We start from the raw sequence: 12,901 nt of genomic DNA, 5'->3' as shown, positions 1-12,901 counted from the left end.
TCGTGTCTGCATCTTAAGTCAGGTAACGTCCATCAGTGCGATAGAGCGCGTGTTTCTGCCATTTCCTTGGGCAATTCATTAACTCTGTGTGAAATAGAGCCTGGCCTTAACCACACACACACACACACACACACACATTCGTGTACCGGCCCGCAGGCACCTAAATACATCAAAACACACATACACATAACACACATACACATAGACATGCACTGTTTCAGTGTGAGCAGACACCATTTTTTGGGGGAAAAAAGAGTGAGAGATAGTTCAAGCCCGGTCCTGGAGGCATTATGATAAACGTGAGCAGACCTCCATCTGGAGGTGTCTGTTCCTCAAGACGGCTCGCCCCCGTGCCCTCCATGGCTCCTCCCCCCCCCTCCCCCCCACGCAGCGCTGCGAGTGCCAATCGGCAGCCTGCCTAGTGCCCCTGCTGGCGACGGGGGAAGTGGATGCCCTGTCACACCCTTAGGGAGTTGCTTCTCTCTGTTAAATTAAACAGCAGCAGAGAGCAGGCCAATCTGCCCCTCCGCCCGCTGAGAGGGCTGCTGCATATTAACCTACTTTTAAAATGACATCTCTGAAAACATGTGAGTCAGAGAGCAAGGCACATAGTGCTTTTTTTTCATTCTGTCTCGCTCGTTCCTTCATCCTACCAACAATAAAAAGACATTTTTTATAAGAAGTAAATTGTTTATTAAAATAGATAAAGCAACAACTGCGGCTTGAGTTTCTACGACTTGGACAGAATGAAGACTGCTGCATGCATTTCGGTTAATTATATTCACCTCATGCTCACCTTCTGACCATCATCACATCAACCTAGAAGGACTATGATTTGCAGACATTTTGTACAGGCAGTAAGAATTTGCCTGGCTAACGTGTTTTCTGCATTGCTTCAGTTGTATAACATTCCTCAAATGCTGTCAGGCCACATTGGCCGTGACTCAATCTCAGCTTCAGTCTCCTGGCTCCTTGGAACGCGGTGTCCTGGTGAGGTCAAAAAACAAAGCAGCCAAATCACATGATCCAAAGATATCATGTGACCTAACACAGCGATAACCCAAGGAATTCTGGCCAAACTGCATTCACCCTACACCTGGCAGAAAAGGTCAAACATTTACTTTACATCCAAGGAGGACAGAAATATATACATGAAAATGTACTATTACTACTATTATTTTGTAAGCAACGAAGAGCAGGCACATGGATTTGTTTTAATCCCAAAGCAACTCAATTCCAGCAATAATCTATTGTCACATGACTGGTATTACTCAGATAAAAGCAGGCTTATTAATCTCTGAATATGTGTATAAAACAATGATACATTCATTTGAGGCAGAGATTTCTTTGTTCTAGCAATCTGACCTTAATCTGTGTTTATGAGTTCATCCAGAAAATATTTTCACCTAATAATGATTCATTAGTATTTGATACTACTAATTAATTAATTGTACACTTGATTTCAGAGGATTGTTATTTATTAATTGGTATTGATCACAAACAAATAATTATTTATGAATGATGCATCATCATGAATAATTAAATAGTTTTGATGGATCTGTTCTAACATCAAACTCACTGAAGCTGTTTATTATTTTTCCCACTTGTAATGGACCGCATTTAGGCTGTTCATGTTGCCAATCATTGCCTTATTCTCTCCTCTATTGCTGTTGATTGTATCTGTTTGAGAATAAAGTTTGTTTTTGAATAAAGTTCATTCAAATTTCTCAAATTATTTTCTCTATAGACAAACTGTCCACTGCCCTGGTCTCATAAACAAAAAGGCTTTGAGATTTCTTAAACACGGATAGGCACTGATTTATACTTGTGTTACAATACAGACAGAATATTAAAGCTTTTGATGTTTTCTAAATATTCTTGCTCAATATTAAGGAAAAACAATAGTGGGTTTATTGAACACCACTCTCCATTCCCCAGATGAATTCCAAACATTTGGCCTGACTGGCTATTCATCTCTAATGTGTATTCTCAGTGCCAGAGAGTCGATACGGTCCAGTGCACATGGATCAATGGGCACAGCTTTCCTCCAGCTTCAACTCTCAAAAAGGCCATTTGTAAAGGCAAGCACATAAACGTATGACCTACAAACCTCACTCGAAATTCATTACTGCCACAAAGTGAAATTAGACAAATTTACAACAACCTTGCACTGGTAAAAGGCATTACATTACATTTATTTGGCAGACACTTATCCAAAGTTATGTACAGAAAGTGCATACTGAAGGTCATTGGACCAACTCCCAAGCACACGTCCAATAAGGTACAACACTCATTATGCAACAGTTGTCCATAGCCATGAACATCAAGTCGAGTTCACACAGTAAACATTGGCTAGGTCAGAAAGTTATGGTAAGTCAAACTAGAATGCGGCATGACAACAAGCTACATCAAGATAGCAATGTAAGTGCTGGATGGAGATACAAGTGTAACATGAAAGTGCTAGAGGAACAAGAGATAAAAGGATACAAGTGATAAGAGCGATCCTAGATTGGGAGTGACATGGACAAGAAAACCCTGATGGTCCAATAATGCCCACACAGACATGTTTCTTTTTTGAAACACATCTCTTTGTTTCAGCACATAGACTTTCATTCTGACGAGATTGCTCCAGAAAGCATGTGCTGCCACTACAGCAGAAACAGGTGAGACCTGCACAAAATGAGACGAAACCCAACGGAGAAAGTGCGAAACCCACTACCATGCCAGGACCTGATGAGCAGCCTGGCTTCTGAATGCATGTCTGTAGCTGAGAAAATGGGGCAGCAACAGCAAAAAAAAGGTCCGTGGACATCATCTGAACTCATCCAGACTCAATTACCAAACTGCATTATTTGGAGCCATACACAATAAGCCCTTATCTCTCCCCCCAACCCCCCACCCCCATGAAATTGAAGTGAGACACTTTCATTACTATGACAGCCCCCTGTCCCCACCACCACAGAAGCACGAGGAGACACACCAAAGCCTAGTCATTCCTGCCCAGTTACTGCCAATCACTCAGTACAGAAGTGCCACAGGCTGTCTGAAAAACAAACTCCTCAGATGTGAGATCTATTCATCAGAGGAATGAACAGTTTCTGCTAAATTTGTAAATATACCACATGTATTTACAGGCTGGTCCAGATTTATTTGCGCCCTTGATAAAGATGGCCAAAAAGGCTGCATAAAATAAACAATATCAGCAATAACTATATTGTATGCTCAAAATAATACTATTATTTGCATACTAACATAATTGTTCAAAGAAAAGGTTTTGTTTTTAACAAGTAATGATTTTCTCTTCCAAAAAGATAGGTGTCAAAATTATTGGAACCCCTGTTTTCAAAACGTTGTGCACTCTCCTTTCGCAGGCATAACACAACTTACTTGCTTAAAGCAAAACTTTTTCTCTGAGCAACTATATTGGTTTTAAAAAAATATATGCTTATTAAAATGTCAGCTCACCTTGATTGGTTTCCCATCAGGTGTAAGCACCTCCTCCGAGAGCTGCATCATCTTCAGGGCCATGAGTGCGATTGGTTTGGCGTGGCTGTCACTCTTCCTGTGCAAACCGCACGCGACACAGTAGGCGTCGCCTATCGTTTCAATCTGGTTTGGTGCGGGGGGGAGAAGCTATTTTATAAACCATTACATCACATTCAGAGCAGACCTCGGGCAAAAAGTCTCCAGACGCCTCCTTAGTCTAAAGCCACTCCTAATGGGAACGGCACTTATGGGAACGCTCTGGATATTATGGCTGAGGGTCTGCTCTTGGCTTCCTCTAGGCTCCAATTATAACCAGCAGGGAAAAGCTCTGATCCTCTGTACATTCAGTCAGCATTGCAGAGCTTAACATCACAGGCAGTTCAATGCCGATCAGTCATGTTGTCTTGTTGCTAAACCTGTCAACTGTAATTCAATGAATAAATAAAGCCCATCAAACACTTATACAGAAATACATCAGAACCTTGATCAATCTTGTTTCAGCTTTTCGGACCCGGCTGAGTTGCTTTTGGGTCATTCGTAATCGACTCTCCACTAAAGAGGTAGAGAGCACCCAGTGATTTCTCTTCTTTGAGCATTTTAGGATAGTGGAAGAGTACTTAAGGTGGCTGAGGGTCCTGGCATTTTACAATGAGGCTAACCGACTATGAGGCACCTCCTGAACCAAGGGAATTGTATTAATAGATTCACTGCACCTCACAAAATAGTTGTTATTCTTATAATCACAGAGACCATGACAGTAATAATCAAGGGAAACTGAAATGAATTTGAGTACTGAGGGAATTCCAACACTAACCATTCTTCAGAGTAGGCGACATGCGAAACGAGGGCAAAACAAAGTGCCTGAAACACAACGGCTCACCTTGTAGACGTCGAGGATGCCGCACTGGTAGTCGAAGCGCGTGTACAGCTCGTTGAGCATGCTGATGACCTGCATGGGCGTGCACTGCGCGCAGACGGCCGTGAAGCCCACGATGTCGGAGAAGAGCATGGTGACGTCCTCGAACTTGCGCGCCTGCACCACCTCGCCCTGCCACAGCTGCTGCGCCACGTCGCCGGGGAAGATGGAGTAGAGCAGGTCCACGGTGCGCTTCTTCTCCTCCTCCAGGGCCTGGTGCGTGCGCTCCAGCGTGGCCTTCAGCTTGTCCATGCGCTTCTTCAGCCCGTCCTGCGCCTTGGCCTGCTCGCCCACCAGGATCACGTCGCGCGTGGCGTCGTGGATGGGGATGTCCGACAGGTGGAGGCCCCGCCCCATCAGCTCCTCCAGCTTGTCCACACGCGGGGAGCCCAGGAACATGATGGAGTTCGACTCTGGGACGTGGATCATCTGGCCCTTAATCTCCATTACCTAACAGAGAGGCGGGGTTAGGTGGGGGGTGGGGGTTGGACAGAGGGGGAGAAGCAGGGAGACTCTGTATTATAAAGTGGTTTCGTGAGAACGCGAGCAAACAGCGACTCCAATACTAATGCACACAAGAACACAGCTAGTAGAACTACAATGAATCAGACACAAAACATGGGTGCATGCAAAATACTTCAAACATATATAATAATTCCAGTAATTAGTGAAAAACAGCTGAAATGATGACCATGGAGATGATGATGATGAGGATGCTGATGAGGGTGATGCCCATAATAATCATGCAGAAACAACACTCCGCAGTACAGTATCCAGCCTAAAGCACTCAAAAGGGAATCATAAGTAGTCCCTGATTTGTCTCACATGCTGTGTCCCTCTGTATTTCATAGATACACACCGAAAGTTTGCTAGGTCATTCCGGTAATGAACAACAGTAACCAAACCACGTCATTCATTTAATGAGTTGTCCAAAGCATCTTGTGGGCCTGAACTTGTTGTGAACTCAATAGCATTTGTCGCGTGACCTGCTGTAAATCATCTGTAAGCGGCTAATCAATACCTGATGTTTGACTTTGTCAGTCTGCAACAAAGGTATGCTTTTTTATTTCAGAAACAGCCCACGGTTCGCTTTAAGGGTTAAAGGAAAAATAATCAAAGTCCTTTGTCTCTTAGCTGATTGGACGATATCAGGGGCTTGGAGAGTTCTTTTCTTAGCCTTCAGTTGCCATGGTGGGATTCCATCTGAAACGTCCCTGCTAGCTCAGAGCACAATACCTCCCTGCAGTTCTCTGCAGAAGAGAATCACCTTGTCCGGCATTGTTCAGCCTCTGTGCACCCCCCTCAGCTCATTGTCAGAAAGGGGAGCAGATAGTTTTTTCATGCAGGCAGGGTGGCACACGCTCCTGTTTTCATCATGCATGTTTAATGCGCTTTAGGCGAGTCCTAAAAAAACACATGCTTGCGGGCTGCCAGGTGCGGGGAGAGGGCTGAAGAGTAGCCCCAGGTACATGTGACTATCGCATCATGTTTTCAACATTCACCACTGATATACATGCATCCGACTGCAGTGGGAAAGCATCCAACCAGATGCCCCAGAAGGCACCCTTTTTTGTTTCCGGGTCATTAGAGAACATCAAGCCCCCTCCCCCCTACTGGGGCGGCTTCTGAGGGTTTTTAATGGGGTGTGGAAGCCTGGGTTATTCCTGTCTGCTGGAGCCGCTCGGATCCAGAGAGCGCAATCCAACAGTTCTGCTTTTGCAATCCGTTGTCACAAAAAATTATTCCGCCTCTGAACAAGCGGCAGCCGTACGAGGCGCTGGATTATTTATAGAATCCCCCCTATCCTCCCCCCCTGCTGCATAATACATGCAACCTACATCGCTGCGGGTCTGCAGGGGGAGAGACCATGTGTTTGCATAGGGGGCCTAGCAGAGAATGCACACATACTGTACGAATATACACACACACACACACACACACACACACACACTCACACACTGTTTATCAAAGTACCACTCTAAAACCTTTAACAGTCCTGTAAGTGAGTGTCCAAATACGTGCCCACATCTCATATTAAAGTGTCTGGGTGAGCGAAGTGCCCATCAGGATCACACAACCGCATCAGAATGGCGCACAAAGGAGAGAAGACCAGACTACACCACGGACGACGCCTGCAGCTTCGGCCGCGCACCTCTGAGCCCGGAGGGCCCGGGACCTCCGCCGGCACAGCCCGCCGTCGGAGGACCGCGAGCGTCTCGTCTGGGGGGGGGGGGGCTCGCCTGCTGCCCTACCGCGCAGGAGCGCCCGCCCACGCACGCACGCCAGGAGACCCGCGCATGCGCACACGGCGGTCCAGCTGAGAACCCAGTCCCAGGCCACCCATTACACACAGCGTTACCGACTTCAGAACAGCCCGGAATTTCTTAACATCAACACGGATCCCGCTCTGCCTTCTTCACCCCTTTGGGAGAGAGAGAGAGACAGAGAGAGGAGCGGGAGAGTGGGAAAGAGAGAGGGGATGGAGGGATGATAGGGAGAGAAATTCAGGAGCACCATTTCAAAGCGGGTTAACTCTGACGTGCGGATGATTCCACCATGAGTCAGGAGCCTCATTCTGTGGTTAGGCAACGGGGCTCATCCTCAGAAGCTAGCAGTTAAAGCAGCATTACAGGATAAACAGGCTATTGTACGTTTATGCAAGGTATTATACTACCGCACCCAACTAAGTCAACCAGACGTACGCATCATGCATCATGTAGCCCACCCTTGGACTACCAGATCCTATTCTTTCTCCTCTCACAGTCTGTTTTCAGCAAGTGTAAAAGGACAGAAACAGCTGCACAGAAGAAGCAGCTCCCGTGTACAATGGAGGGAGAGCCCTTTGTTTCCGCTCCCCTACCGCTCGGCAGCAGAGAGAGAGCTGCTCGGCTCGTCCGCAGAAATGCAGGGCGTAAGCGGCGCCCGCGCTGGTGCGCGCGCGGTGACTCACCCGGCCTCCCGCGCGGGGACGGCGGGTTAACAGGCAATAACGGTCACAGCTCTGGCGCGCGGCGCGCGGAGGCCAGGGGAGCGGCGCATTTCCATATAAAAAGTGTGCCACTCTATTAGAAGCGCGCGGGTCCCCGGATAGATGGGACCGCCTGCCTAGACCTGGCCAGACAAGCGAGGGAGAGGACTGGAGCATTTCCCAGCGGAGTCGCGGAGGAAGAAAGCGCGCGAGCGGAGATTGATGGAGGTGGGGTGGTGGTGGGGTGGGGAGGGGGGGGGGGTGAAGAACGGAGCCAGCGCCCACCACAGCCCACAGCTCCGCGTGCCAAAGTCCCAGCCCGTCCACCGCACACGTGTGGGCTCCAGTATTTCTGGCACGGAGCGAAGGAACATAAAAACTCAACCCAAAGGGTCTGCCGCTGCTCCAAGCTGCAGTGCGCAGGGGGATTAGTCTCATAATCTCCCGCTCCACTTTCTGAGCCCAGCTCCCTTCCCACGTGGCCCAGCTCCTGATAAGGAGCGTCTCTGCGCTAGATTGAGGACATGCATTGGGGCAGTGTGTGCACTGGAAAATGAACCAGATTGTTCAGGGCGGTTCGCTGCAGATTCTTTCAAAGACTTAGCCGCTCCTATTAACATCTGACAGTACAGTTCAGCACAGGACCGAGCCAGACCGAATACTGCGAGCCGTACGACAGGGCCGCCATTGGAAGATCAAATTAAACAACAACACGAAGAACATCAGAGTTCTCGACGGTCGCTCAGTGCCCAGCCTCAGCCAATCGGAGAAGGCGACAGCTCATCGGCGGTTGCCTAGGCAACAAACGCACGTATTGTTGATCTAAGTTAACTCACCCGCGTCAGCAGCAGGGACCGTGCGTGGATGCTGCCTGCCACACGGTCCGCAGAGAGGGCGTTCCGTTCTGCAGCCCCTCGCTGCAGAGAGACTCACACGAGCTGCCGTGCGGTCTCCCCTTCGGCACAGAACATCCGTTTCACTTCACTCCCTCGGTAAAATAAACAGCCTCGCCGCTGTGTCAATGTCTGCTTGTACAGCAATCACGGGATAATCTGGTTGCTAACATCTCTGACCTTTAGGGCAACATATGCTGAGGGAACGGACTCTCGGCACTCCGCTGATGTTCTGACATTTTTTGCAAACAAAACTTTGCGTGGCCTTTTGGTACCCGCCACTGCGTCCCGGCTGGGGGAGCAGCCCTCTAACCGAGCCCCTCCGAGATCAGTCTGTGAGAAAGCCCTGCAGGGACTACGTTCAGTACCACCTAAAAACTATTCTCATTACGTCAAGCCAGGGCTGTCCAATCATAACCGAGAAAGGGCCGGTGGGGGTGCAGATTTTAGTTTTATCCCAGCACTACCACACCTGATTCAACCGATTGACTAATCACGGTCTACAATTAAGACCTTGATAAGTAGAATCAGGTGTCTTAGTGCTGGGCTAAAACGAAAAAACCCACCCCGGCCCTGGACACCCCTGCACAAACAAATCAATCCATTTACAAATGAACACACCGCTGCTGATTTCCCGAGCTGTGTCACCACACAGATCTACTGTTGATTCATTTTGCCCTCCGAACCAGTACAGAAGCATCAGACCATGCAGAGATGCCAGGGGGCTTATTGGGGAAATAGGCTGTTCTTGCTCACACGCAGATGACAGGCATGAAGCGTTCTGTCGAGGACATGCACACGCAAGGGTGCAAGTGTAGAGGCCCACGTGGGAGGGGGGCTTTAATGTGCTCCCGCGCAGAACCTGAATATAAGGCATCGATGCTGATCGCATTCCGTTTCCAGGGTTTGAAATCACAGCTCCCCACATTCACCTGGAGAGCCAAACCTAATTTAGGCAGGGCTGGGTTCCGGCAGCGTGTCAAACAGCCGCTTTCTCTATGCGCCGATGAGCGTGTCTGCAACATGACAGGCGTGAAAGGTCCCATGCATTCTAATCACTCTCTCAAAGACACACACACACGTGCGCGCGCGCACCCACACACACACACACACACACACACACACACACACACCCGAACACACACAAACACACACACACACACACAAACACACACACGCGCACACCCACACACACACACACACACACACGCACACCCACACACACACACACACACAAACACACACACGCGCACACGCACACACACACCCACACCCACACACACACACAGGCAGGTGCACTTGCAAAAAAACCCCAAAAAAAGGCCCCTCCAGATCCCCTCCTGAGAGAAATGGCATTGCCTGGTTCTATCTCTTCACCTCCTTCCAATCTGCTGTGACATCCCCTCTCTCCCCCTCCCCCTTGCTCCTCCATCGTCTCTCCACCTCTCTCACACAATAACACACCTCAGTGGCACACAGAGCACCTCTTACCCCTCCGGCCCTTTGCATTCTGGTCCTTCTCAAACGGGGCTGGAGGGAGTCAGGAAACCGCCAACATCCCCACCTGCACATTTCCCATAAGCCCCAGCCGGGCAGAAGGGTTTATCATCATGGGAACCTCAGGTAATGAGAGCCCCAAAGATGGCGCTGACTCCAATGACTCTACTGCAACCCAGACCCAGGCCCCCCCACCGCCGTCAAGTGTTATTTCACCGAGCTGTCACAGTGTCATTGTCTGCTATTAATGCCACGTCGGCTGTACATGTCAGAAGCGGTTGGGGGGGGGGGGGGGGTGCTTTTTCAGGGTTATTTGCTTCCTTGAAATCCTTGGGATAGGATCTTGAGACTAAACCTTGGTTGCCGCAACAAAATAGCCTCTATGAGCAGAACTGTTATTTTTCTGTAATCCTGTAGAATGATTTGGACTGAGATTCTGTGTTGCATATGGGTTCCTGCAAACCAATATACAACAAAGGCTCTGTATTTGCCACAATTTCATCTTTTAATATTTGCTTTTATATTTTTTTTCTCGTGTTGAAACTGGCTTGTTTCTTCCATTTTGCTCTAGTCTTGTGTATACGGAGATAACTTGAACACAATGTGTAAAAAGTGTCATACATTTTTATTTTCTTAAAATAAAAAGTTATGCACATTATTTACTATTACTATCTATTGACATTGCTGAGCAGTGAACATGTTTTGGTGATCCACAGACTAGCATCTTGCACCATAGGCAATCTTTGATATGGTGCTCCATTCAATCAGAAAAGGGAAATGGTTACAGTGATGCTCTCTCTGCAGGAGGCATCACATCCCATTGTACAGCATGATTAGACTGACAGAACTCGATGGACCCCTGAGCAGTGCCAACGCCATGTACACCAAGAGAGAGAGAGAAAGAGAGAGAGAGAGAGAGAGAGAAAAGTCTGGTCAGTTTTTTTTCAGCAGTCAATAATTAATGGCAAGACACCAGTCTTCCTTACCAAACAAATGAGTAATAGTCAGACTTACTTGAAAATCATATTTACAATAATATGCAAGCTTGTCCACCAGAAAAAAACAATGTGAAAACATTTGCATGTTTTACTGCTTATTAGCCTTCAGTTCAACATCGTGCATGGTGTTATTGCTTATAGTACATACTTCTGCAAGTATAACATCAGAAATTCACTTTCTGGCAAGACATGGTGCATTCCGTAGGGTGGCTCACTTTCGGGCCTTATGCAAGCCCTCCTGCGGGGGTGGGGCTTCAATCCCCTGCCGTGGCACCTTCCCTACCGGGTACCTACTGCCTGAATAAAGCAAAAAAAGGAACGGACTGCCTGCCCTCACTTTCTAAAATCAATTTTTAAGAGAGTATACACAGCATCCAAAGAGGAGCTAAAAGCCCAGTTATTTATTCAAGGTCTGTTGAAGGGGCCTGAGAATTTCAGCTAATGAATTAGTAACAGAGCTGGAACTGTCTACTTGCATTGGGCTCACTCTACATGACAAAGAAATTACATTCTCACTCAGCTGATCTGGTTCCAGGACAGCCACAGCATAGCAGAACCTGTCATACCTAGAGCAGTACTGTTGCACTTGGGCACAGATGGTAAATCTAGAACATATTTATAGTTCAGGAAAAGCAGTAGTGCATCACTTCAGGAGCCAATACCCTGGAGCGTGGCACCACTTACCCAGGCCTGGTGATTAGGGCTTAAGGGAGCTTTAATATGGCAATAAATGTACTGAGGGGGAAAGCATGCAGGGCCTATTATGTAATTAAAATAAATCAATCTCCTGGTTCAACCACCCCTTAAAGAACTAACAGAAAATATCAAACTGCATTATCTGGTCCATCCCTCTCTCTGTAAGTGAAATATGGGGTCCTCTTTGGCAAAATAAATCATTGGATAAAAACCAAATGTAAAATTCTGTAAAACCTTATTGAAATACCCTGATAGCGTATAAAGGGTTTACTGGGTCATGTTTCTTTCCTGCTAAAAATGGAGAAAATAACAAATAATAAATAAATTCTAAATCCATTCAAACTAAGCTGCCCTACACTGCTATCAGCTCAAAGTGCTGACAATCAACCAGCTGTAAGCATATAAAGGTCCCCTTGGATGATACAGAATTATAGAATGTCAGCATATAACAGTTTTAAAAAATGCATACATTGAACAAACAAGCAATTCAAAGCTAGGAGACAGTATTCCCAAGTGCAGTATTCATAAGTGCAGCAGCAGAATGAACAGGACATAACAAAAGCATTAAGAATGTACACCATGACCACTGCCTTTCCACTGAAACAGGCAGCCACAAAAGATGTGGCTAACCAAACTGGGCTATGAGCCAGGATCCCAGCACTTCAGGTCTATGTTATAGCCATCAATGGCAATGGTTATGCATTGTAGATAATGGGCTCCATACTGTTCTGTCAACTTTGTCAAAAAGTGCTACAATAAGACGAAACCTCAACAACATTTGGTTACGGTGGCCTCTGTGCAAATTATGAACATGATCATTGGTTTCAAGAGTAAGGCCACTTTGACCTAAAGTGAATGATCATTAGTTAAGCATGAAGGCCAAAAAAATACATCTGCTTATTGTGTTTTGGAGTTAATTACACCATCACACAAAAAGTGTTTCAAATCACCAGACAGATTAGACTGATTAGATTGCAGATGTATTAGATTGACTGTTTAGGGGTAGTGACTGTAGGAACATCGCTACAATACTATCACTCAACAACAGAAGGCCACCATGATAGATCTGTCACTTTTTATATACATAATACATGTAGTTGGTTCAGATAGTCCAGATTTTTTAAAATTTTTTATAAATTATCTTTGGTCAGAAATGTCTGCTGTGCTGGCTTTAAATAGCTCTGCAGGCCAAGCACACACGCAGCATAGAGGGAACATTAACTGGGTGACACTGCCTCTCCTGTAGCACTGTGTGGCCTTTAGGAAATAGGACAGGCACTTCAGCTGCAGTCATTGCCTGGGCACAGGTTGCACAGCGATGAGCTGAGAGGCGCAACTGGCAATTCCAAATTGAAGAGAAGAAGCAGGCTGTGTTATCACAGCAACTGACTTTCTCATTTCCTGCCCCAAGTGCCTTTTCATCAGTGGTGAAAATGACCACGATTCT

The 12,901-nt window shown here is 46.9% G+C and overlaps 1 protein-coding gene across 1 annotated transcript in view; it reads right to left on the bottom strand.

The window, feature by feature from the left end:
* The window catches only part of gucy1a2 (guanylate cyclase 1, soluble, alpha 2), a 47,824-nt gene that overhangs the window by 19,508 nt on the left and 15,415 nt on the right, over window positions 1–12,901 (bottom strand). The window contains exons 5-6 of the mRNA XM_035384497.1: window positions 4,367–4,852; window positions 3,466–3,609 (exon numbers count right to left, since the gene is read on the bottom strand). Coding sequence (XP_035240388.1) covers window positions 3,466–3,609; window positions 4,367–4,852 — 630 coding nt within the window. The remainder of the gene's footprint in view (window positions 1–3,465; window positions 3,610–4,366; window positions 4,853–12,901) is intronic.

The sequence above is a fragment of the Anguilla anguilla genome, chromosome 12, assembly GCF_013347855.1.
Source record: "Anguilla anguilla isolate fAngAng1 chromosome 12, fAngAng1.pri, whole genome shotgun sequence".
Lineage (NCBI taxonomy): Eukaryota > Metazoa > Chordata > Actinopteri > Anguilliformes > Anguillidae > Anguilla > Anguilla anguilla.
The sequence above is the reverse complement of the archived record's forward strand: the minus strand, read 5'-3'. Positions and strand labels throughout refer to the sequence as shown.